At 38.9% G+C, this 26,737-nt stretch overlaps 2 protein-coding genes across 6 annotated transcripts in view; both read right to left on the bottom strand.

Moving 5' to 3' along the window:
• Window positions 1-5,936: 5,936 nt before the first annotated feature.
• On the bottom strand, window positions 5,937-22,627 carry slc17a6b (solute carrier family 17 member 6b). Its single transcript, XM_077519088.1, has 12 exons — window positions 21,716-22,627; window positions 20,547-20,802; window positions 19,751-19,869; window positions 18,444-18,558; window positions 17,744-17,831; window positions 17,563-17,649; window positions 16,450-16,592; window positions 16,169-16,318; window positions 14,806-14,938; window positions 14,391-14,501; window positions 10,791-10,918; window positions 5,937-8,731 (listed from the first exon to the last, which is right to left on the bottom strand). The coding sequence occupies exons 1-12, from the start codon at window positions 21,787-21,789 to the stop codon at window positions 8,399-8,401; spliced, it is 1,737 nt and encodes a 578-aa protein (XP_077375214.1). The 5' UTR covers window positions 21,790-22,627; the 3' UTR covers window positions 5,937-8,398.
• Window positions 22,628-23,337: 710 nt separating this feature from the next.
• ano5b (anoctamin 5b) overlaps window positions 23,338-26,737 on the bottom strand; it is a 37,865-nt gene continuing 34,465 nt past the window's right edge. For all 5 annotated transcript variants that reach the window (XM_077519083.1, XM_077519084.1, XM_077519085.1 and 2 more), the window contains 2 exons: window positions 24,975-25,080; window positions 23,338-24,898 (listed from right to left, as the gene is read on the bottom strand). In XM_077519083.1, coding sequence (XP_077375209.1) covers window positions 24,674-24,898; window positions 24,975-25,080 — 331 coding nt within the window. In that variant the 3' untranslated portion in view covers window positions 23,338-24,673. The remainder of the gene's footprint in view (window positions 24,899-24,974; window positions 25,081-26,737) is intronic.

The following is a 26,737-nucleotide window of genomic DNA, read 5'->3' as shown; positions in this document are numbered from 1 at the left end:
CTGATGGGTCTTGCTGAACATTACATTTGAATTTGACCCGTTTTGTTTATTTTCTGTCACTGTTTCCCACACTCTGTGGATGGATGGATGAAGGTGTAAGGTGTCTCCTCTCACAGATTCTGCTCTTAAAGGCACAGTTCATCAATATTTTATAACCACAATAACACAAATCAAAAATCAATTTTCCTGCGTGTGTATTATCGAGGCCATTTTCAAAGGTGTAGTGCCGTTAGTCCAAATTGGAAAATCACCTGCGTTTATGTATTCGTTTTTCCTCTCTCTTCAGCTCTTTTGAAGTGCAATTGCCTGTAATTGGAAAGCCATTTCTAAGCCTAATGGGGAAATTGAAGGGTACAAATGGGGGCTTGGTTTGCTTTCAGTTATACTCGCAATTATGGTAACTACATGACAATGTAACAGCTTGATGTAATAACTCGGGTTATCATTATCTAATACAGGTGGCGTTCAAAGAAAATGGCTTCATCACGATCGTGTGCAGTGAACAGCAAAACAGGGGGTGGAATTAGTTTCCTTTTAGTGTATAAGGAATCAATATTATTTTGAAACTATTCCATTATCTGTCACTGTCATTCACATAATAAAATGACTGCATTAAATAACTGTTCAAACACTACTCCAAGTAAGGTAGCCTTATTCTCTGTTCCCTCCACTTCCATTAGACATGAAAGCTTCTCACCCTCTCACTCTTAATGAGATTTGGAGTGTGCGTGTGTGCTTGCATTATTGTGTCTATGCCTGCATGTGTGTGTCACCCTACTGCGAGGCCATCACGGAAGGACAAAAGGAGGCCTGATTCTTTTTTTTCTTTTTTCTTTTTTTGTATTAAAACACACACACACAGACGCATGCCCATCTGGTGACATGCTATTAAGAGGCAATCCTTCATACACCATCTTGTCAAGTGCTAAGTCATTCCCTGCTTCATTTATTTATTATGTAGACATACAAATGAATACTGAAACAATTGATTATGCCTTTAATACCATCCACACTATCAAATTTTTGTTCATTTAGCGTTAAAATACATAGATAGATTTTTTAAATATTCAAATGTTATGTTTACAAAATGCATGATGTTGACACAATGAAACAACGCACACTTATATTAAAAACAAATGAGAAAGATCATTTCCTCTTACTGTCGGTATTATTATTATTATTATTATTATTATTATTATTATTATTACAATGATTAGAGAAAGAAGATGAAAGCAGATTAATAGCCAAGCTAACTAGAGCCACATTAATGAAAACATAACCTTTAAAAAATAAACTTTGTGAAAGCCTCCGGATTTTTTTTTTTTTTTTTTGCTACATGAACTCTTTTAAACAGCATCGCATTATATTAGGACGTTCTCAATGTTTCGTTTGTCCGTGTTGTGAAGGATGCTGCAGCATCTTTGAAGTGTTCAGAACGCGTGAGTGCTGGTGAGTCAGCCCCCTTCAAAGTAAAAGGGTCAGCACTGCGTGAACAAAAGCGCACACGAAACGCTTCTCCGAACAACTCAGGTGTGGGCACAAAATCTCATCGCATCTCATTGTTGTGACAGAGCACGTGTGCTTGTGTAGCGACGGTCTGATAAAGGAGACTTTCTGATTTCCTAATTTTAGAGTGGCTCGCCCCCAGAGGCTCCTTGCTGACGAGCCTATGACGCACTTCCTGACGAGGTGGAAAGGGGGGGGGGTGTGGGGGCTGCTAAAAATATCAGCTCTGGTGTTACTGCTGAAGGTTGGCATGTGCGTCCAATCATGCTTCCGGACTCGTGCAGGAGGAGGATCACGTCTCACTTTCGGAGCCAATCACCGACGACCCACACCCTGTTTTCTTTGCATTAACCAACCAGCACATTGAAATGTAAATGATTGCAATACTTGAGGTAGTAATACTGTGATGTCCTGGCTTTTCTTTTTTTTCTTTTTTTTCTTCATATTTATTCGTAGCGTTTACCCCTGTGAGCACCATGGACAGCACACGTGCACGTGGACCGTACAACACCGTCAAGATAGAAGGTTTCCTCGTGGTCCATGTTCTTGAATCAATATCCTCTCTCAAGCCAGACTTTCTCATCATCCAGCAAATTGGTGCTGGAGGCACAGTGTGCAAATCAGGAGCTTATTTACGAGTCACATTGGCTCTCGGGGGCCTTCACACGACATGAGCACAGCCCCGCAGTCATTAAAGACTGATTTTGGCATCTACTTTTCCTCACGCGCGCACGCGCACGCACATAAACATACATCGACGGTCCCCCGAGGCCATGGCAACACCTGCCTCCACCCACAATTGAACAGCCATTTAAGATGCTGAGCATATGTGCACACCAGCATTCAATTTAGAACCCACGTCGCCGCGCACACGCCCACTCGCTATATTCTTGTGTTCCAAGTAAATGAAAACATTTAAATGTCAAGTGAACGTTTAAAGAATTGGTGACGTCTGTAAACTTCTCGGTGACGTCTTTCCACGCAGAGGCGTGCATCGACACACGAGCTGCAATGCTGCACATTCTTCTTCTTCTTCTTTTTTTTTTTAAACCTCTATCAATCTCAGATGGTAGGGGTGGTCAATGGGGCAGAGTGGGAGTGGCATGTTTTATGTATTAAGTGGATTGATGGTCACACAAGGCTATGGGTCACCTCCCTCACTTGCACTGGGACAGGATGTCAGTTCTGCTTGGTTGACTCTGAGAAAATAACATTTGGTGGGGCTGGTGACACGTCTATGGAGCTTGTCAAATTAACAAAACCAGTGAACTGGAGATACACACATACACGGGGCATTTATTTATTTATTTATTTATTTATTTATTTATTTATTTATTTATCTTTAATTGCTGCCTTATTCAAAAGTCGACTATCTCAATATCAATCTACTAATCTAGATTTATTTGCAACCACGTTACATGTTACACACAGCTTGCCAGCTTGCCTTACTTTTTGAATTTACATTTAAGAAATACCTTGTACATAATTTGTGACCTCACAACAAGTATTTAAGAAGCCAATTCTGGTCCAATTTAAATATAGAGGTTGTGAAACTGGTGAAGAGAAAGCTGGCGTGTTGAAAAAATAACTTGCTTACATATTCTTGTAATCTTGAAATAGATTTTTAATTTTTTTTTTTTTAAATAAATTAAAAAAAAAAAAAAAAAAAAAAAAAAAAAAAGAAATAGATTTTTAAAAGGCTAAAAGGGGAAGCCGACCCAAAGATTTTCATGTGCCCTCACCAGTCGAAACATGGCATTCTGGTTAATATTAGAGAATATGAGGTAAGCTGTTTTTATCCAGCGGCGGCCATTTTGCTACTTGCTGCCGGCTGAAAATGAGTGCTCACGTAATGGCGAATCACGGCTCAGCTTCAGAAAATAGGTGAGTCAGTAGACTCAACTACTTAGTAGTTTAGTAGTATTCTAGTAGTAGGAGGCTACAGATACACTTGTAGGCCTACATAAATCTGCCCCCAAAACATAAAAAAAAAAAAAATATCTATATATTTTTCAAGAAAGGAACCTATAACATTTTTATACTTAATATCACATGGAATTAATGGCATTTTATTTATTTTATTTTTTAATTATTATTCTATTTTCTAGTCTCTGATCATAAAATGGCCACAAGAGGGCGTCCATTACTAACATTGGCTGCCATCGTGCGTACTGATAACCTGAAATAAGGCCTGATATCGATACCTGGTATCAGTACTCTCCCATTCCTACTTATAACTAAAACAGAGGGACGTTTGCTCAGGCTCACATGATCCTGAATGACGTCCTCTTGAGGTTTTGCATTAAATCAACTTACAGTTGTTTGTTTTGTTATTTGGGTAAACCTTTACTCAATTTGTGTACATTTAAGCTCCTTATGAGTGTTAGACTTTTCGTAATTGCCTGACAATTTGTAATATTAAGTAAATTCTGGCACTGAAAGTTTAACTAAATTCTCACATCTTATTGACAACTACATTTCTTTTCTAAATGTTCTAAATGAAAAATTGAAATAACGTATTCCTAAACAGATACACTAGTTGGTGGTCTCTTTTCTGAGTGTGAGGGCTATGTTGGTAGAGGTCTCCTAAATCGAAATAACACTCCCAAATAGCTCAATAAGCACTCTTCCTCCCTCTCATCTCCATTAAGAGGTTCGAGCTGTCAATAGGTCCTGTCGACCACTAGCGAACGACACTATTGATCTCGCCGCCAGCAGGCAAGAAGGGCGGCCATTAGCTGAGCACGTCCTGTGGCCTCAGAAGTGTGTCGGCTCAAACATGCTTTCAAATTTTTGTCCGTTGCTTTGATTTGAATAGGTTAGTGTGCACCTTGACTTAAACCTAAATTACAAAATAACCAGGGCCATATATTTTGCCGAACGTCTCCCTTCACAGAGTTTAAGGTTAAAATTTTACACAGAAATGCACAAGACAAGAGTACAACCCAGAAACTTTTTTTCTGTGAGGTGACGCCACAAACCACTGAACGATCATGTTGCTCTGGGAAGAACGTTAAAGCCCAATCAGTCAAGGTTTTTTGTCACATCGGTATAGGTTCGAAACTTAACAGCACCTTTAGATTTGGAAGGAGGAATATATTTGTTTTATGTCTATGGAGGAACAATTTTTAAAGTGGAAGTCAACCTTAAACATTTCGTGACATTAATACGTTATATGTCACCTCACTAGTCGAAATATGACATTCTGAATAATATTACATTTGTGGAATAAGAGCTATGAAGCAAAAGCCATTTTTATCCATCTCAGGTCGCTGCCATTTTGCCACTTGCTGTCTACTGAAGATGACATCACAGTTGCACAGGGCTTTGGCAATGACCAATCACAGCTCACCTGTTTTCTGAAGCTGAGCTGTGATTGATTGTAACCTGAAACCTGCGCAACTGTGATGTCATCTTGGTCGACAGCAAGTGGCAAAATGGCCGCACCCTGAGATAGATTTAAAAAAAAAAAAAAAACAGTTAGATTTTGCTCCTTAACTCATATGTAGACCAGTGTGATTGCATAGAACACATTATTGTCCAATAAAAAGGGGGTTGACTTCCCCTTTAAAGGTCATAAGTTGACACAAAAAGTAAGTATGAGGGTGAAACAAAAACTGGTTTGAACTGGAAAATCAACACTGAATGAAATCATTCCACTTTGAAATATCTATCTATCTATCCGTTCATCCATCTATCCATATGCACTGTGTATATAATTATATACTATACTGAGCCATAACATATCAAATCGAATCATAATCGAGCCAAATCGAATTGCTCCACTATCACATCAAACCGTCCTTGTATTGTTTTGCACCCCACATATCAAAAACTGTATCAAATTGTCTTTAGTGGAGAGATGCACACCCCTAACAACAATATATCAGCTTGTACGGTTCTCAAAACAGAAATAGACCACAGAGATTGTTTTTGCTTTGTTGCTTTTTCTTAAAAAAAAAAAATGATGTAGAGTATTTTTTTTGACACCAACAAACCGTTTCAGTTTACACAGCAACAGAAGGCAGAGAATTACACTTCAACTTCAGAGGCACAAAAACAGGAAACTTGAACTACTTTATGTTGCACAATTGTCTTTTCAGAAAACACAGAATGAGTTCTTGTCTATGAGCGCCACTGATTGTTTGGACATTGACGTCAGGAAACACGCAAGAAATAAAATGCAGATGATACATTCGGGTTTAGAAGGGAAACGGGTGTCCAGCCACTTGATGGACAACTTTGATCAAACCAAAAAGTGATTGTGAGGGAGAGAGGATGGAGAAGAAAAGAAGGGACACAAGAACATACAACAAGAACAAGAACCGAAGAACAACATGACGTCAAAAAGCAGCCATCTTTCACGGTTCGCTTCTCATCACAAACCCTTCGCTTTTAGATGTCAAAGATGTTCGCGTCAGACTATAATATCGTGTGATGTATTATACATATATTTATTTATTTCTATCTGTGTACATTTTCTACATTGATTATCACAAAAAAAACAACACAAATTTAGAACAAACAAATACAAACTGTTGAGTAATAGAGATGTTCAAAATTGGACCAGAACTGTTACTATGGATTTATTGCTTTGTACAGTACAGAGATGTTTGGTGCCATTTGCACCCTGGTGGTCCAGACAGCAACTTGTTGCTCGCTTAAAAAATTCAACTTTCTTGGAAAACCCATTTTTGCTCGTACCCTTTGGTTAATTGTGCGAAGAAATGAAAACATCAGTAACAGTTTCTGAGACAAAAACATTCATTTGAAAAGGGAGGGAATGAGCAAAAATAAAAGCTGTACCACAAAGTTTCATGCATAAATACTCATTCACACACATATTTATATTGTGAAGTGCTGATGATTGGCCATCACTGAGAGTGAAATTTGGCCCCTTGAGCTATTCTAAGGCGGAATGTGTCAGCCCATTCTTTGTTATCTGTTTCATGTGGACACTTTGCACATGTAACAGGCCAATAAATAACATGTATCATCTCTGCCAAAAGGCATTTAATTTTTAAAGGGATACTTGATTCAATTGAGCCATTTTCAGCAGTAAAACGTTAATATTTTGTCCAGAATTAATTTGATAACCATTATTTTTCATGTACAATTTGCTCTCAAAAACATTTAATGTTTTTTTAAATGTTTTAAGTGTCCCAAAGACGTATTTATATGTTTTTGTTTTTACACTAGAGCATACAGAAGGCTGATGCAGCCTCTCAACTGCAAAGAACGGTTTCAGAAATGGTAATTATTACAGAAACAGCCAGCAGGTGGCAGCAGAGCAAAGGAGATCAACCAGGGCAATGTTGAATAAAAGCTCAATTACTCACAATTCTAAATAGATTTGTGAAAATTGATTAAACTTAGCTATATTATATATAATGCTAATTGCTACAAAACGGAAACAGAAATATATTTTTTTCCTGATGAAAGAAGAGACTCTAATCTTGCTTTTGGTAGGTTCCATGTTTTTATAGCAATAGAACACAATATTCTGTGGGCCTTGCAAAATCAGTCAAAATCCAGTAAAACAGCAGCTTCTGTGAAAATGGCTGGGAGCCAATGAGTTAATACTTTGAAAAACTATTTTTATTTTTAGATTTATTTTATTTTTTTGCCACTTGCTGTCGACCGAAGATGACATCACCTGTGCTGAGGAAGTAGGTAATGACCAATCATGGCTCATCTGTTTTCTGGGTTTGGTCAGCAAACAGAGCCATGATTCCTCAGCACGGGTGATGTCATCTTCTGTCAACAGCAAGAGACAAAAAAATGGTTTTTCAAGGTAATAATTGTACCTGAAAAATAATGATGTTATCAAATTAATTATGGACAAAACGTTTTACTGCTGAAACTGGCTCAGTGAGTCAAGTATCCCTTAAAACATTATAAATATCAATAAATGTAAACATCCATATACTTTTGAGAATGCTCACTTCCTCTTTTATACAATAAATTCCTAGTCGATAAATTGCGCTACAATTATGTGCATTTTCTAGTTTCAATATATATTTTTAATGTTGTTGTGCTGCTTTAATATTTTGATACTCTGAGATTTGTCTCGACATTGCACAGACCCTCCAATAAATCTTAAAATTGTCTTTTGTACTGGAAAAAAAAACGCTGTAAACTCCTCTTCACTGGTCCATGTTACGTGTCTCATATTTCTATGTGCTTATTTGACGACCAACCTTTTCCAATAATGGAATGCCATTTTACTCTTGCACTACACTTGCTGGAATCGTTAACATCACACTCGTTAGGGGTAGCATGTTACAAAATGGATCACACGACGCAAACATCAGAAAGAGACGTGGTTATCTTAATGCAGTGTTACCAATCACAAGTTACTATGTCAACACCAGAACAAGAAAACTGTGCTCTTGAGAGTGATACGGTACAATCAATATTGACGGTGGTCGGTTTCTGTTTACAAAGCTGTGCAGTGACACGTTTCGAGACCTTTGGTCTGGCTTGTAGTTTGTGGTATTGGAACCAGAAGCAGCTCAGGTGATTCATGAAGCCTCTCCTACCGACTTCTGGATATTTTTAGGAAGCCTCTGCTGATGGGATGAGATTATTATTATTATTTTTTACATTAAAGCACAATTTCACTCCAAATAAGTATATCTATTATCCATATGCATAATAATACAGTTACAGGTTGCCAATTTGATATGTGTGACATCTTTTGAATCAAATACTATTTAGTATCTTTTCGTTTATACATTAAGCTGATACTTTTTGTGCAAACAACAACAATGGATTGGGATTTCTTCTCCTTTTTTAAATCTTTGTAAATTGATGATATTATTTTTGACTATATTGACACACACTCAAGAGGTCTACACATGTATCATTGTGCGCTGGCTGTGTGTTTGGTCTAAGAATATCCCTCCTCCTGCCCGTATCCGTAGCCTCCTCCGTGAGACTCTTCTTGCACGTACTCCTCCGTCTTCTCCCAGCTGGCGGCCCAGCCTCCGTTCACCTGCGTAGTGGCGCCGTACGACTTAGCGGGCCCGCCGTAACTCTGCGTGATGTCGCCCGTCTCCTCCGCCAGCTCGTCCTCGTCGACGAAGCCGCACTTCTCCTCGCTGGTGAGCTCGGGGTCGGCCCACGGCTGCTTTTCGCCCGATGCGAAGATCCCATAGAACACCACGCCACCGTAGTGCACCATGGAGGCAATGAGGAACACATACTGCCACTCTTCTCTGGTCTGATGGGTGAAAGAGGAGAGAGAGCAATGTTTACATTGGTTTTATTGCAAGTAGACCCTGTCAGTGAGAAACTATATAACCACTGTATCAGTAGTAGTCAGGCTAATCATACATCTACAACCTTATCCCTTTAACCTATGAAGCCTGAACCATAAAATATATGAGAGAAAATTCTGATTCCTTGTAGAGTATTTATTGGTTATTTTGAACTAACAAAACTATTTATTTATTTTTTGGGAAAAACAAAACTTCCACATATGACTTTTAATTTGTGTCATATTTGATACATCCGGTTTAAATTCGGACATTTATAACTGCCAAAAATATACATAGCAAACATATTAGTATTTCAAATCAGAAAGACATTTCCCACTATTAATAAGTATGGATGTTCTCATTTCTCAATTAGAGCGATCTTGCAAGGTTCCTGGAAAAGCCATCAACTGGGTGATACTGCCCTCTAATGGATTAGCCGTGCAATGTATGTGTCAGATCATATACGTCAGGGTTTTGATGGGAAAAGAAATATTATACTCGTGAAATACATGGCTCAAAATGTTTTGTATTTAATATGATATGTTGGGTGTTATAGGGTTATCAATGATGACATTTATTCCATGAAATTCTAATAATTTTTTCACGGCAGTCTATTCTCTCCATTTTGCAGCATTTTTTGGCTGCGCTGCATTTTGTGTACGTAAACGTTAGATTCCCCCCCCATCCAATCAGATTTCTACTTCTAATATAACCGTTACCATGTCAGTCTAAATTGCCCAAGATCTTCAGACTGGGCAGTGCTAGCTGATGTACCAACTGTCTGGTACTTTCTGTTTTTACAATCACATTTCAAATTTGTCAATGTTTTTTTGTCCTCTGGTTGGGTGGTGACAGCAAGTCAAGCTCATCTGGCAAAACACATTTAGAATGATCTGCATTCAATAATACATGTAATTATTGATGGCCCAGTACCGATACCGGGTCGCGGTATCAGGTCAATAACCAGCTTCATTTCAAGGTATCGGTAATCGTAATGGCAGCCAATACTGCCCTCTTGTGGTCATTTTATGATCAAACTAGAAATTAGAAATAACAAGAATATAGAAGTTCCATGTAATTTTAAGGGAAAATGCAACAGTGGGATATCTAGTTCTTTCTTTAAAATTATCCATCATTGTTTTTTGGGGACATTTTTTTGTTTCAAAATTAGGGGTGGGTGACTAACGATAGGTCTTCTTCTTTGAATATTTCAGGATGTGGCTGCCACCTAGTGGCCAGACTGAGACGCCACAGCTGAATTAAACGGTGACCAACTTGTGTTGCCCAAATGTTACTTTAAGTACTATTGTGTTGTATTCAATTTAATCATTTGCCTTCACTTTATACCTTAAAAAGAGGTTGTACAACCACATATTTTGATTGGGCCTTTTTTTCTGGCCACTGCATTATTTGTTTTATTTTTATATGTTTATTTTTAATTGTTACTTATTTGTTTATTTTAAGTGTTATTGTGTGGTCTATACAAAATGTGTCGTATGAACAAATGGAAAAAAATAGAAAATTGCCATTAATTTCATGCAATTTTAAGGAAATCTGCTATATTGGAATATACAGCGCATTCTTTAAAATAATCGGGTATTGGTTTTTTTTTGGTGGGGGGGTTATGTCTCAAAAGTCTGAGTAGTATTTGCTATCGGCATCGGTGAGTACTGAAGAGTTGAGTCCTCGTATCGGTCTGAAAAAAAGTGGTATTGAACATCCTCATCTAATAATCAGTATAATAATCAGTTTTATATGTTTGTCATGTTATAAATTCATATTGATTGGGAACTTCTCTAAATGTTGCACATGGCACAGCTGTATTCCAATCAGAATAAATTTTATTGCCCAGGTATGTAACAAAACGTAAAAGGAATTTGTGTTTTTGTATAGTTATGATGGTTTTGACGTTTGTTGTACATCACAGACTTGTGATTAGATGAAACTCAATGTGTGTGTTTTTGGTATTTTATGCATGGAATGAAAGTGGATCGAATAGTCTGCTTCTCAGAAAACCTTTACCTTGTTTTTTGTCATAGCACCAACAATAAGTGGACACACCATCCCAGACAGGGTACCCACTCCGTTGGAGATGCCCATTAGGATGCTGGCATAACGGGGCGCGATATCCAAGTGGTTGACATTAAAGCCTGAAAAAAGAAGATGAAAAACTCAAAGAGGTGATTTGTGTCATGATCATGTGTTTTGTTCATTTGTTTGAGATTTTAATTATCATGTTTTCCTTGTATTTCCTATTGTTATTGTCTCTCATTAAGTTTTATTGTGTCCACCTGTGCTTGTCATCTCGGTCCCTTGTGTCATCCAATCAGCTCCCTCGGCCACACGTCTTGTCGAGGCGGATCCCGTTGTCTTGCCAGTTTGTTTGTATTTAGTTCCCTGCTTTCTTCTTTTTGGCCCTTGTTGATAATTTAGCGTTTTTCAACACCCAAGTCGCCCACATTGTTGCAAATATAGGGATCTATGGCAACAATATAAGCAACAGTGGTAGATGAAAGGAGCACAAAGAGTGTCCTATCTTGTAGAAACAACGAGCCATAACTCGCGCCATGTTTCCACCCGCTCCCCCACTCGGAGTGGCTGCTCCATTCTGTCTGCCTGACAAATCTCTTGAGACCACTGCCGCTGAATTATTTAACACTCCAGGAGAAAGCTCAAGAACAGGCAGACACATTTTGTACAAAATCCTCACTGTGCTCTCTAGCTAATATAAACAGTTGCCAATATGCTGATATTGCCACAACAAAAACATTAAATATATAAAAGTAATGCAGCAATTTGACATAGAAGGATGTCACCCCTGTATAAGCTGTTACTGATGTCAAGTCAACATTTATTTGCATTGCTAGCTCAATAAAGTGTTCAAAATGTTATTTCATTCTTTAAAATATACAAAGAAATAAATGAAAGGGGACAGAAAGAAGTAAAACATATCTATAATATCTGCCCCTGATTAACATACAAAAAGATCAACACAAAATAAATGCAAACAGTCAACACACTTTCAAAGTAACAAATAATTCACAACATGACCTTGTGCTAAATATATTTTTTCTAGTTAATTGTGCTTTTATACATTTTTTAAAAATACAAATAGACTGAGATGATTTGGTTTTATAATCCAGATGTTCCACAAACTGACACCTTGAGTTGAAATGCATTGTTTTTTGTTTTGTTCTGTATTTATCTATGCAACCATTTTCTTAAACGCTTATTGCTCACAAGGGTCGCGGGGGGTGCTGGAGCCTATCCCAGCTGACTTCGGGCAGTAGGTAGGGGACACCCTGAACTGGTTGCCAGCCAATCGCAGGGCACGCTCACAAGCATACTGAGAGACAATTTGGAGCGTCCAATCAACCTGACATGCATGTCTTTGGAATGTGGGAGGAGACCGGAGTACCCGGAGAAGACCCACGCAGGCACGGGGAGGTTCTGTATTTAGGTTTGGAAAAATATCCATTCCTCTTAAAACCCATTCACTGCCAGTCATTTTAGAAAATTTTAACATTTCCAATACTCACGTGATATTACATTCAATAATTATATATAAACCGAATCTACCAAATAACAGAATAGACTCCCTACTTTTTGCCCCGTCTCGTTCTTTTATAATTGACAGTAGAAAAATGTAGGTTTGCCAAAATACAGCCATTTCTCCCATAGACTCTGAAACTGTGTTTATTTCGTATAAAATGGGACAATGATGTCATCTACCGGTGGTTGGGCATCAGTAAAGTTGTTTCCAAGGTTGATGTTTACAGTGGACCATAATCAGATTCGCCCCCATTTAGCACCGCTCTAAAAAAATACAATTGACAAGTATAATTGTCAACGGCAGTGAATGAGTTAATAATTTGTACTCATGTTCCCTTTTTTGGAATTTGATTTGGATGTTAATTGGTAAAAGTTCACGATGATGATGATAACAAATTGATTTAAGTTTCCTCAATATTTCCAAGCCAAACACAAAATTTGAAATGTGTTATTTTTGACTCACATGTGCCTAAGTTAAGGTGTCAACCCATTGAATGTACTGGACTATGTCATAATATGGTGGCTGTCTTTGCACTTCTGATTTCCCACTTTTCATGGAAGACTTTCAGTCAAAAATTTCCATGTATTCATATCGAAAGAGATTCCATGTGATCAGACCCGTCACCAGAAAGAAATTGTAGGGGGGGCATTACCTTTTTTGGGGGGGCACACTTTATCAACCTAAATCTAATGTTCATCAGGTTGAACAGCGGCATTGTGACAACTGCAAAAGTGTTCAGAAATATTTTCTGTCACTTAAAAGCGGCAGTTCGTTCTGAAATCTAAAAGACAAACTGAAAAAAATATGTGTAGTTCATTTTGCATTCATTCAACTCAAAAGTTCATTTGAAACAAATCCACTCTTCACTTCTGTAAACAACTATGTCCAAATGAATGACTCTGTGACCCAGCCCCTTCTATCTTGAATTGGCTAGCAGTTGCCTTCATTTGCGTGTTGGATTAGGGCTGTACGATATGGACAAAATTTCCTTTCATTTTTGCCAGACATCTCTATTCTTTGATCTTTGACTCAGCATGAGACTTCACATCATTTTACGTTTTTTTATGGTGCCTTCTGTATTTTGTGTTAATTTATTTCTATACTTGTACAGATTTTTTTTTTTTTTGTATTTTATTTGCGTGTATACTTATCTACTTATATTTACTCTAATTAATTTTATTTTGTGTTATTTTATTTCACTTGTGTCTACTAAAAGACTCATTTCTATTCCATGCACAGCACTTTGTATGCAGCAATGGCTGTTTTAAAGTGATTTAGAAATAAGGTTGAGTTATGTCGATGATATACAGAAACAACATATGGGTTCAGTGAAAAACTAAGCAGAATATCAATCCAAAAGGATGTGTAAAGTGCTGTTTTTTTAATTAGAACTTAGTGACAGTCATCAACTTGAACAAACTTGGCAATAAAAAAAGAATTCAACTCACATTGTACTGCAACTGCTTTAGTGATAAATAATTTTATGCTCCATAGTTGTTGTTGTGCATGTGTGACTGCTTGGGTCTGTTAACAGCATACTGTGTATTGCTACAATTCATCCGTGCTGTGTGGCTTGACTAATTAAAATAGAAGTTTGACACTCACTTGTAAACGTAACCAGTGGACTCAGGATTCCCATTGATGTCAACTGTGTCATCCTGGATCGAGGTTTGGCATTTGGTGGCTTCCATTAAAGCGGCACGACGTGCTCACTGCTCAGTCTTTGTCCCAGCGCCAGCCGGCAAATGCGCACTATCTACCCGGAAGTAGATTTGGCTAAGGCACGTCTGCAGAGCGCGCGTCTCCCCCCACCCCACCCCATCCCTCCTGATCCTGATTGTCATTGGCTCGCTTAGTTGTCAATCACAGCCAAACTTGAAAGGAGGTATGTGGTTGGCTGGCACGCCATGCTTTACTTAAAACAGAAGGCGCAAGTTTACGTGACTGATAGGACGAATAGTTGGCGAGTCATCTTGCTAGGGCGGGCACGGCTGACTGACAGGGCGGGCACGGACCCCCAAGGCCAGCCCATGGCGACGGGTCCGCATGTGATATTCCCATCCACTAACCTGATATAGCAAATCCACTGAAGCCAACTGCCAGCACCAGGAAGGAGATGGCCACCCCTTTGCTGTGGGAGTATCCCACCACCAACAGCAGCGTAGCCTCCATGCCAAATCCTAGCAAAGAGAGGGACAGCAGGCCTCACACACTGGCTGGCACGTCAAAGCCCACAAAAGCCCGCAGGCTGTTGCCCATCACCAATGCCAATTGAATTAAGCCAGCGTGACGATTTTCTCTCAATTACATAAGGGGCAGAAATGAAATCAATGTGCAATCCCATCCTGTATGTGTACAAGTATTGAGCATCGCGCCAGCACGCTGATCACCAAAGCAAAAACGAACAGCGTGACAGCAACACCCTTTAGCTGTGCGGAAAGAGGTGTGAAAATTGATACTTGGTCCTCGGTCGAGACTTCTCACCTCCGCAGTTCATGATTTTTCTGACTGTGGTTGTTGACAGGATGTTCTTGCTGCGCAGGTAGTCCGCCAGCTGGCCGCCAAAGGGCACAATAATAGTCATCACCAAATGGGGCAGCGCAGACAGGATGCCAACCTACAAACACAGGAAGTACATGCAAAGCACTCAGTCCTGTTTTGATGTGTTTTTTCACCCCCAAATAGTATGTGTTGAAATTCTTGCTTAGGTTTGCATATTCGTATTCAATGCTCAGCCAACTGTACAGTGATTTTCAAAGTGTGCTACAAATACCACCAATGGGACAAGGGCTTCCTCTAGTGGCACTCAAAAGAATCACTACTCAAATACAGATCAGATGTATTTAACTTTTTTTTGCAAATTTTTACATTCTTTTAAAAAAGTGCACTTTTAAGTGGAATTGAATCATTATTTAAGTACACTGTGAAAACTGAACGCATAAAAGAACCGATTTTGGGTCAAAAATTGGATCGACCCACTAAGTTGGATCAATATGACCCAACTTCTGGGCTGTATTGTACAAAATAACTATTTGTATTTTTTTTTTTTTTTTTTTTTGTGCAAAAACAACCCAAAGTTTGGTCAAATTGACCCAAAGTAGCGGGTCAGTTCAATTTTTGACCCAAATTGGATTGTTTTTGATCCTGTCATTTTAAAAGGGAAGTCAACGCCAAAAAAAAAAAAAAAAAAAAACTTTATTAACAATATGTTTTCTGCAGCCCCACTAGTCTAAATACGGTATTCTGGTTAATATTGCATTAGTGGAAAATAAGTAATGAGCAAAATCCAGCATCTGTTATCAATATTTGTAGGCGGCCATTTTGCCACTTGCTGTCGCCTAAAGATGACACCACAGTTGCTCAGGGCTCAGGCAGGGGCCAATCACAGCTCACCTCTTTTCTGAAGATGAGCTGTGATTTGGTTGATTGAGCAACTGTGATGTCATCTTCAGGAGACAGCAAGTGGCAAAATGGCTGCCCTCTGAGATGGATAGCTCATATTCCGCAAATGTAATATTAATCAGAATGTCATGTTTAGACTGGTGAGGCTACATAAAGCATATTATTCTCAAGAAATCTTTAAGGTTGTAACTAATTAGAATATCCTATTGATTAAGCCATCATTATAATTTTCCAGTTCTGTTGTTTGGGTCACTGCCATCATTTGTGAACTGCTGCCGCCTTGTTATGTAACTAACGCACACAGTGCATCGACAAAACTCATTGATCCAATTATTCCGAGAGCAAAGTGTTCCATGCTGCTAAACATTTGGCGAACACGTGTGTGCGTGTTGGTAACTTCACACATATTCAACATTTCAATGTATCAAGCATGCAATCGCTTTACCTTGCTTATCTCAAAGCCAAACACTTCCTCAAAGTATGCAGGTTGGCTGATGAGCAGCAAGTAAAATGTCCAGCTCCTGCAGAAGTTGGCCACAATGATTGCATAGACGGGCATTGAGGTGAAGAACTTCCTCCAGGGGGTCTTGAATTTCTGTAGGAAGATGATTTGCTCTGCATTTCACTTCACATGGAGAGCAGAAATGTACTCAGAGTGAACGATTGACTTATGCTGTAATTACTGTCGACTGGTAATGTTGGCTTTGTTGGGATCTATCTGCTCACCTCAGCAGGGCCCATTAACATGGCACTCTCGCCGATGCTTTCCTCGATGTAGCAGCGCTCCTCGTCACTTATGGTCGGATGTTCAGCTGGGCTCTCGTAAGACACGAGTATCCAGAACATGTACCAAACTATGCCAACGCATCCTACAACATCACAGATAACAAAAATAATAATAACATCAATAAATCAGAATTTAAAACTTTTCCAGGTGTGTTTTTGTCCCCTTCCCCTGCTGAACTGTGTTTAATTCATTCACTGCCATTGACGGAAAAAGACGTCAATGTCAATTTTTTTGCTGGACTGGCAGTGAATGTGTTAAACTTGTACAAATTGTTTTCAAAATGCCTGAAGGAATAACGCTCAGGAAGGACAGCTATCTGCTTCCAGAAAGGGGCCGTTATGAGCACAGCAAAACATTGGGGGAGAAAATCGATACTTGGTCTGCCTGAGTAAAAATCCATTCAACTCTCATGGATGCACTGATGATCAACCTTTCAGAATATCTTTTTTCAGTTTATTTGCTTTCCAATCTTACCTCAAATTTAACCGATCTGTGCCAATATCAGTTAAAATTCCAATTGAAGTTGAATGGCATAATTAACTAATTCACTCCCAGCCATTTTTACTGAGGCAACCCCCTTCATTCCCATCTGTTTTACGGGATTTTGACTGATTTTGTAAGTCCCCCAGAATATTGTGTTCTTTTGTTGTAAAAACATGGAACCTACCAAAAGAAAGATTAGAGTCTTTCACCGGGAAAAAAAAAAAAGTTTCTATCTGTTTCAATTTTGCAGCAATTAGCATTAAAGTATAGCTAAGTTTCATCATTATTCACAAATCTGTTTAGAATTGGAGGGAAATAGCTTGTTTTCAACATGGTTGATCTCTTAACTCTGCTGCCATCTGCCGGCCCTTTTTATAATTACTACCATTGCTTCACCCCGTTCTCTGCAGTTGAGAAGCTGCATCAAAGCCTTCTGTATGCTCTTGCATAAAACAAAAAACAAAAACACAAAAAAACAACAAAAAATTATAAATACGTCTTTGGGACACTTAAAACATTTAAAATAGAACGTATTTATACGTTTTTGGGAGCAAATGAGTTAACCATACCGTAGACATAAAACACTGAAAACCATCCTGTATACTGAACCAGTATCCCCGCCAGAGGCATTGCAATCACCGCACCAGCATAGGAGCCTGAAAGAAATTAGGAGAAAAAAAATAGAAAAGATGTTAGTTGATGTAAGGCCATCCTGAACAGAAAGTACAAGTCCATGTCCTTCATAGTTACCACAGAAAGAGATGGTAGCTAGCCGACTCCTTTCAAGTGGAGGAGCCCATTTACTCCATATGCCGTGACAGGCTGGGTAGGTGACTCCCTAAATGGAAGGTTTGAGAAATACAAGTCAAGTGAAGCCTCTTTTTTTTTCCCATATATGAACAAATGGTTAACAATAACTGACAAAGTTAACATTTTCACCCTATAATTAGCATGAACAAATGATCCCTAATGAACTTGTTTGTTGAGGAAAGCAGCCGTGCAGCTATTAAATGTTCATCAAATGCTAATTTGAACAAGCTGTGCCGATATAATCTACAATCGAGCTGAACCCTTTTCATGTTGCAGGTTATGAAATGACTAAAATCTCTCTCAAAGCATTGGACACATGGAGACGTAAAATCTGCAAATCTGGATTTTCGGGTGTATTTTTTTAGATGACCAAATGAAATGTAGATAATAATTAGAATTGGACTGACGTGTATTAGGTTTCCTTTAAGGATTTTGTCGTGAAAATACCGTCAAGGAAATGTCTGGATCAATATAACCCATCTCCGATTTCCACAGACTGAATCACAAGTGCACTTTACACGCCTTTGCTTTTCCATTGTGGAAAATTCAAACAGGCCTATGTATGTACATCTTGCTATTCATAGCTCGAAACGTCAATAGAAATAAAAGTGTGGATGGTTTTGGAATCATGTCTGCTTACCTCCACCAGCCCTTGCAATATCCTAACGAAAATGACACAACCATAATGGACTCGAGCAGCAGAGGGAATGAACATGTTGAGGATTGATGTTAGCACGATGGCTGCACCAAACACCCTAAAAAGATCAAAACACGTCATATTAAGCGTCCTCGCAATTATTTCAACATTTGTGTACAATTGCACTCATTTCGCTCTTATTTCCACATTTTAAATAAGGGCGTGTGCTGATTAATTGGCAATTCCACGAGAGTGACATTCATTTTCCTCCAATAGCTCAGCAGCATAGCAGCCGTCATCGAGATAAATATTTAACACAGACACGTCCCGCAGCTCTAGTGTCGCCTAGCAACCGAAGTCGGAGCTCCTGCATGCTTACAAAAAGAAGCCTTTCAAAAAATGTCTTCCAAGACACACTTGCAGGATTATCGTGTGTGAGTGTGTGTTTTCAAAACAAAGAACATCAAATGAGGAAACGACACAAGTGTGAGGAAAGGAAACGTTATCTGACCAGGCGCGCTAACAAACAACTATTTCTCATTTCTGTCACATGCACGCTCCGCCTTCCTCATCTGCAGCACCCGGGAGGGGGCATCCCTAATCCGATCGACTCATGTGTCAGGCACGGGACCAACATGGCGGCAATTACATCCGCATAGAGTAAAGCACGTACAAGACAATATTGTAGAAAATCGAAAAAGATTATATGTTGAATTAAAAAAAACAAAAAAAAACAAGGTTGACACTTTCGATTCAATTTCCTTTAAATAATAAGAAATCTCTTTATTTCTATATCTTGGATTAATCATTAAATCAAAACATTTTTTTTATTCATACAAATCTTGTAATCAATGGCACCGAATTGAGATGTTAATAAAGGCCGTTTAGCGCCAAAACATTCAGCCTCTGCTCTCCACGCCCCTGCAGATTAGAGCCCGCATCCCCTGGGGAGCTCATTAACAGGTGGCACAAAGCCCGGCTCCGGGGCCACTGTCCGCAGCCTGCATGGTGGCCCCCCTCCGCTGCACACCAACCCTGCATCATCTGCCTCATGCGTTATGACAAACGATGCATTCAAATAAGCATATAGGCCTGTTTGCAATAAAGAGCAGTTAAGCAATATGGACACCATTTATTTTCATTCACTTGTATTTTATTTATGTATGTATTTATTTAATTATTTAATTATTTAATTAATTATTTATTTATTTATTTATTTATTTATTTATTTATTTATTTATTTATTTAATTATTTGACTGAAGTTTGATGTGTGACGTAGGTGCTGTGACGCATGATGAATGCCGCCTACCTGTTTGCAGCCAGCCTGGAGGAAATGTATCCACCCGGGATTTGAGTCACTATGTAACCCCAGAAGAAAGATCCGTGAATCATTCCCACCGTCTCTGGGTCCCAGTTGAATTTGGCTTTCTGGAAAATCATTCGGAGAATTAAATACAACAATGACATTTTGATGATTTTTTTTTTTTTTTTTTTAATATGTTAAACATTTCCCAGACGAAATATTTTCGGCATTGAAAAAATAAACTCCTTTATAGGGAATAGCGATTTAAAAAAAAAAAGAAGATAATAATAATAATAATAATAATAGTAATAATAATAATAATAATAATAATAAAATTATGGCGTTGTGATAGACTGCTTTCATAACACGAGCTTGATTTCGTTTGGTTTTACCTTTTATTATAAAAATGAAATTTATATTGAGGGTACATTAATGCTATAACTAATATGATGATTTTAAATATGTCTTGCTTGATGCGGGCATAGAAATATAATGGGGGAAATAAACAAAACAACAACACATAAAACTTGGCCTTTAAAATAATCCTGTTACCATGACGTGATGTAGCCTAAAATATGAAAACAGCAAACGTTGTCACTTGTAAATGTGAATCTACATTAATCGAGTGATATATTTTTTAAGACGTTATTTGTATTTTCTGAAATGAAATCGTTTTATGCGCATTTGGAGACACAAGGCCCTCTTGGATGTCAAGAAACTATATTTCATTTGTTTTTGTTTTTGTTAATCTTGTTGTGGGTGTGGAAACAGATCCTGCTGACGTGTCCGGTGTTGGGCACACCTCTTTAATGATAATCTTGCCGTTCTGGTGGATGGTGCTGTTGTTAACCATGCCCACGATGGCCACGCCCAAGTTACACCGGATGCCGAAGGAGATGCAGAATCCCAGGCCGCTCATGATGGCGATGATGTAGCGGCGCGGCAGGCCGAAGCAGTTGCAGTCGCACAAGGGGGGTTTCTTCGCCGCGGCCTCGCGCGGCCGCCCGTCTTCGGTCAACTCGATCACCTCCCCGCCCTTTTGTCGCTTCTCCATCGCCCTGCACAGACCCCAGCCAGGACACCGCTTGTTTTCACCAGCAACACGAGGCCATGTTTGGCTTTTTATGTGAGGAATAAATGTGTGCTTTTGTAAAATATGTGCTGCCTAAGAATGTGGGAGATAAGAAAAAAATAATAATAATGATGTGATTAAATGTCCCCATTCAACATTCTCGAGAGAAAGAGAAAAAATGGAAATATGCCCTTGTACCGCATTGCAGCATCACTTTTATGCTCATTGGCATTCAGTGGACTGAACAGCTCCCCACGCACATCTGGGCATCCCTCAGTGTGTTCCCTCTTCTTTTTTTCCCGCCCCCTCACACCGCATTTTCGTTTAAAGGCAATTCTAGGATTTATTTAAATTGATTTGAATTGTCAAGAAAAAGACATTAGAACATATATTGAATTTAACGTGTGGTTTATTCCACAAACGAAAAAAAGAAACATGTCGATTGCTGTGTTTCGCTGCATAATAATAAATCCAATGTGATGGAAAATATTCCCATCCACCAAGCCAAGAAAATGAAAAGAGGGGGTTGCCTAAAAAGGCTAGTATGATTTTTTTTTTGTGTGATTATTTTTCCATTTAATGTAAAAGCCATATTATTTCATTGCACATGAGTAACAGTGACATGTCACATTCACACGTGGCCCTGCGTCAATGGACTGACCCCTGACAATGACATCAAGTGCGCGCGTGCGCGCACATACACAAGCACTCGATTGCATAATTCTCCTTCACTTCTAGAGGCGTGCCTACAGATCTCTTAGTTGTAAACCAGTTGTCAGTGGCCTGCAGGTGTGTAGGCTAAATCCCCCATTCCAAATAATAAATGTGACATCAAGACATTCCCACGCTTTTCCCTTCGAATCCGATCCATCGGGCTCGTGAAGCCATCGCGTCCTTACCTGTGCATGTGGCCCAGGGTCTTCCCCGCCAACTCCTTCATCCCCGCCGTGGCCCTGGTCTTCATGGAATCCATATCCAGTCTCGAAGTGCAGGCCCGTGCTGTCGTTGCTGTTCTAATCTAGTTTATTACCGCTAATACGTCATGTTCCTTCGCCGGGGAAAGCCGATTCGGGCGGCTGCACGGTAAATATAACGAGCCGATTTCTGATGAGGCAAACCAGTTCAGTTGAATTCAGACAGGCGACGATCCAGATCAGATGATGGCTCTTCTTTCGCGACGAATCCCATAAAAGGAAAACACCTTCTTCTAGTGGAATGGATCAGACGACGTGAGCGCCTTCATTCATCATCCGGCACCAACTCCGCTCGGATGGCGAGCTGCTGAGCAGGAAGGTGCAACTGGCCAGCAAGCGAGCAGCAAAAGGCGCACAAAATGAGTGAACGATGAGACTCAGCCGGAGAGGGGAAAGAAAAGAGAAGAAGCGACTAAGTTGTTATTGTAGATGAAAGCGCTTTTGGAGTTGCGTGAATAAAATGAAAGAGGGAGTGAGCCTCTGGTGTCTCCTGTGTTGAGCGCAGGTTGATCTGACGGCGTGTTCAGCACCGAGGTCAGCGACAGCCTCAACATCTGGACACGTGCAGCAAGGACAGGGCCAAAATCACCATTCAATACCCTAATATATTTGCACTATATCATCTTTCCCCTCATGTTTTTATAACGATATGATAGAAACATTTTAACCCGTTATCTGCTTCAAGTTAATTGGATTGATGCAATTGTATTGTGATAATTTTAAGATGACTTGAACTGAATGTGGTGGAGGGAAAAAAACATGAAAACGCAAAACCAACATACAAAGGGTAGAAATCCCTATTTGAGAGCTGCAGCCCCCAAGGGCGGTGCTATGGAAACCAAATGAGCAGAAGTGGATTTTCCCTCCAACAACCTCCTCTGCTCCGCGTAGGAATCCATCAATAATGCATGCGCCTCACCACATGTTCATCTCCCAGACAGCCAGAGCGTCCCACGGATACATGCGCGCATTTTGGGATAAAAACAAAACAAAACAAAACAACAAATAATCTAAACTGTTTTCTGTGTATGATATAGCTACGTATCATGACTTGTGATTAAAACAAATGAATAATAATAATAATAATAATAATAATAATAATAATAATAATAATAATAATAATAATAATTTAGGCGACAGTACGCAGTTGTGAAGCCAACCTGACGTGGGAAAATAGTCTTTCATTTATGGGCAAAGACTACCACCTGGTGGCCGTCAAAATAACGACACCCAACACCATCGAGGTCATGTCTGTGTGTTGCCACAGAGAAGATGGTCACTGTACCGTAGTAGTAGTTCTTCGAATTCAGAGCTGTTCTGATGTATTGGATGATTTATAATAACATATACACCTGCAAAAATAGGTTCATAACATAAAAATTACCCTCAACCTTAAACTTGTGAGGCAGACAGGTAAACCACGATAGGTCATCATAATGGTGTTTCTTTCTCCGCTTTATAACGTGATGAAATTTGAGGTCAAATTTTGATAGTCAACGCCACTGAGAGTTCTTTAAAAAGGTAGTTTCTAGTATCAAGAAATAATGTAGTGACAAAGAAACAGTATTTTTATTATTATAGTGTAGATAACAAAATGAATGAACTTCCATCACACATTTAAACTGTAAGAATTATAGCTTTTCATTTCCATTTATTCTGAAGTGACAGATATTACAATTGGTCCCAAAGCAACATAGAAACACAGTTAAGGGATTCCACCATATACACAATTGCGTAAATTGTCATTGTGGCCTTCAACACAAGTGGGACAAATGATTGATGATTGTTACAGTACCTCTTTCTCTATGTATTCAATTTAATAGAAACAGTTGAGAAAAAAGCATAAGCTATCATCTTATCTCAGCAACAGTGCCTTGAAAAAGCACCCACACCCGTTGTGTCCACCTTTTGACACCTTACTTCACGACTTTTTTTAAAATTGAAATTTAAATGATCATATTATGTGTACAGTATGTTCAAATAGTGATATATTTTATAAACTAACCAATTTTCCACCCGTCTGGTGTCGGTGAGTTCCGTGTTTTGTTTTGTTTTTTCTCATGATGATGCTCTCACCAACAGTCTGATGAGGCCTTCGCAGAACAGGTGTATTCATACTGACAGTAAATTACACACAGGTGGCCTCAAATTTTGAAAACTGTATATCCTTTTCATTCCATTTTACAATGATGTGCTACACTGTCGGCCCATCATATTAAATCACAAAAAATAGTCACCTCTATGTGATTTTCAAGGCACTGTAATAATCAGTAGAATTTATTGTCACATTTTTTTTTTTTGATCAGTGTGATTCTTTTTTGCCATATTTGAATGGATGTCCAACAGACAGAAATATAACGTAACATTTTTACAATGACAAGACTTATTTTCACCACTACAAAATACAAACAATACAACATACAGCTATTCGGACAAATTCAGTCATTTATCTCGTACCCTCTTCACAAGTATCACATGCTGGGACAAATATATTAAAATTATTTAAAGGGATATTACAACGCTTGATTAGCACATCCATAAATACATGTAGCTTTTTCTTAGGTGTGAGCTATGCAAAGGAAGAAGGCATTACATGGAGAATTGCACAATTGTTTTGCTCATTGCTGTACATTTTCACATCAACCCTTCGTATTTTCTATGGCACACTACATGCACTTGAGAAGCAGATGCAAACTATAGATTTTCCACGTTAACTGCTCAGATCCTAATATAGGAATCCATTACAGCAGGTGATTATGCCCATGAACCAAGACACAAGGCCAGCATTGTTTTTGCGTAAACACAGAAGCCCTTGCATATGGATGTCATCAGCAGGTAAAGCACACAAGCTCCAAAGTCTCTTCTTGGCTTGTCAAATGGCAGCTAGAGGCACTCGGACAGCACGTCGTGCTTGTCCGGCACCGACGACACCTCCGAGAGGGGCTCGGTGAGGAAGCTGGCACTCAGCTGGAGTTTCAGTCTCTCCACCTCATAGTTATGCAGGTACTCTTGAATCAGGTAGCGTTCCCGTTTGAAGCGCGCCTTCACATCCGAGGGCACGTCCGGAATCATCCACGCCACGAAGAACTTCACCACGAAGACCACGTGCTGCCGAGGGAGAGTGATTACAAGGCAAATGAAGATCAGTCGCGACATTGAATGTAAGACAAAGTCAATGTCTTACTTCCATGATGATGATGAAGGCCATTTTGGCTGCCAGGATGTGCCAGAACTGCATGGTGTGAGTGTACTCCTTGTAGTGACCTGGAGGGTAGCGGTAATCTCGGTATCTGTAAAAAACAACAACATGAAGAAATATGCGCACAACTCTTAACTCATTCCCTCCCAGCTATTTTCACAGAAGCAACCCCCTTCGCGCGTGACTGTTTTACTGGATTTTGACTGATTTTCACTGTCCACAGAATAGTGTGTTCTATTGCTATAAAAACATGGACCCTAGTAAAAGAAAGTTTAGAGTCTCTTCTTTCATCAGGAAAAAAAATTAAAATATCTGTTTCCGTTTTGTAGCAATTAGCATTAGAATAGTCTATAGCTAAGTTCCATCATTAGTCACAAATCTGTTTAAAACTGTGAGGAAACAGCTTGTTGCAACATGGCCCCGTTGATCTCTTATACTCTTCTGCCACCTGCTCGCCATTTTTAATAACTACCGTTGTTTCAAAAAGTTCTCTTCAAATCAGAGGCTGCATCAAAGCCTTCTGTATCCTCTAGCACAAAAAAAAACAAAAACATGTCTTTGGGACACTGGTAATATTTAAAATAGAACATATTTATATGTTTTTGGGAGCAAATGAGTTAATGGCTTTTCTTGCTTTAACTCATTCACTGCCAGTCATTATAGAAAATTTTTACATTTCCAATACTCACGTGATATTCCATTCAATAATTATATATAAACCGAATCTACCAAATAACAGAATAGACTCCCTACTTTTTTCCCCGTCCCGTTCTTTTATAATTGACAGCAGAAAAATGTAGGTTTGCCAAAATACAGCCATTTCTCCCATGGACTCTGAAACTGTGTTTATTTCCTATAAAATGGGGCAATGATGTCATCTACCGGTGGTTGGGGATCAGTAAAGTTGTTTCCAAGTTTGATATTTACAGTGGAGCATGCTCAGATTCGCCCCCATTTAGCACCGCTCTAAAAAATACAATTGACAAGTATACTTGTCAAAGGCAGTGAATGAGTTTTAATGACAATTTTCACTAAATTTTAGTGGTCACCAGTTATTTTAGTTAACTAAAACTAATGAAAACATTAAAACTAAAATTCAAAAAATTATTTTAACGAAATAAAAAAACAATGAAAATGCTTTTTAAAAAATGAAAACTAACAAACTACAATTTAGTCTCAGTTGTAGTCCATTTTCAATCACCTTTTTTAGCTTTGATCACAGTTGGTCAACCTCATCCTGTTTTTATTTAGCCCATTTTTGGTCCACTATAAATCTAGTACATTTTTATTTTAGTCCAAGAAAACAAATTTTATTCATCTAGTTTCAGTCAACACAAACAGTCAACGTTTTAGTCTAGATTTAGTCCGTACAATCATTTTACACCTGTATATTTTTTTGACAGCAGATTATGTTGAACATTTCGGATCGAAAACTATTTCACATAAAAAATTCTCATCTTTTGGATGAAAAACAACTTCACACACAATTACAGTATATCAACAAGTGGCGACTGTGGCTCAATGCACTGAGCTAGTAAGTTAGCCAGCATTAGTTAGCTTTCAGATTAGCATTATTATTGGAACGTTATAGCCATTGAATTAATGTTACGTTATAATTGATTTTTTTTTTTTTTTTAAACCTTTCATTGTGGATCCACCTCCTGTCTGTCACATGTTTGTGCATGTTGCACTCGATAGCTGCAGATTTGAAAGGGTCACTGTGTCACATGACAGCGCCAGAGTGACAG

Source organism: Festucalex cinctus, chromosome 4 (genome assembly GCF_051991245.1).
Source record: "Festucalex cinctus isolate MCC-2025b chromosome 4, RoL_Fcin_1.0, whole genome shotgun sequence".
NCBI classification, from domain to species: Eukaryota; Metazoa; Chordata; class Actinopteri; order Syngnathiformes; family Syngnathidae; genus Festucalex; species Festucalex cinctus.
Note: the sequence above shows the minus strand (reverse complement) of the source record. Positions and strands in the feature narration are given on the sequence as shown.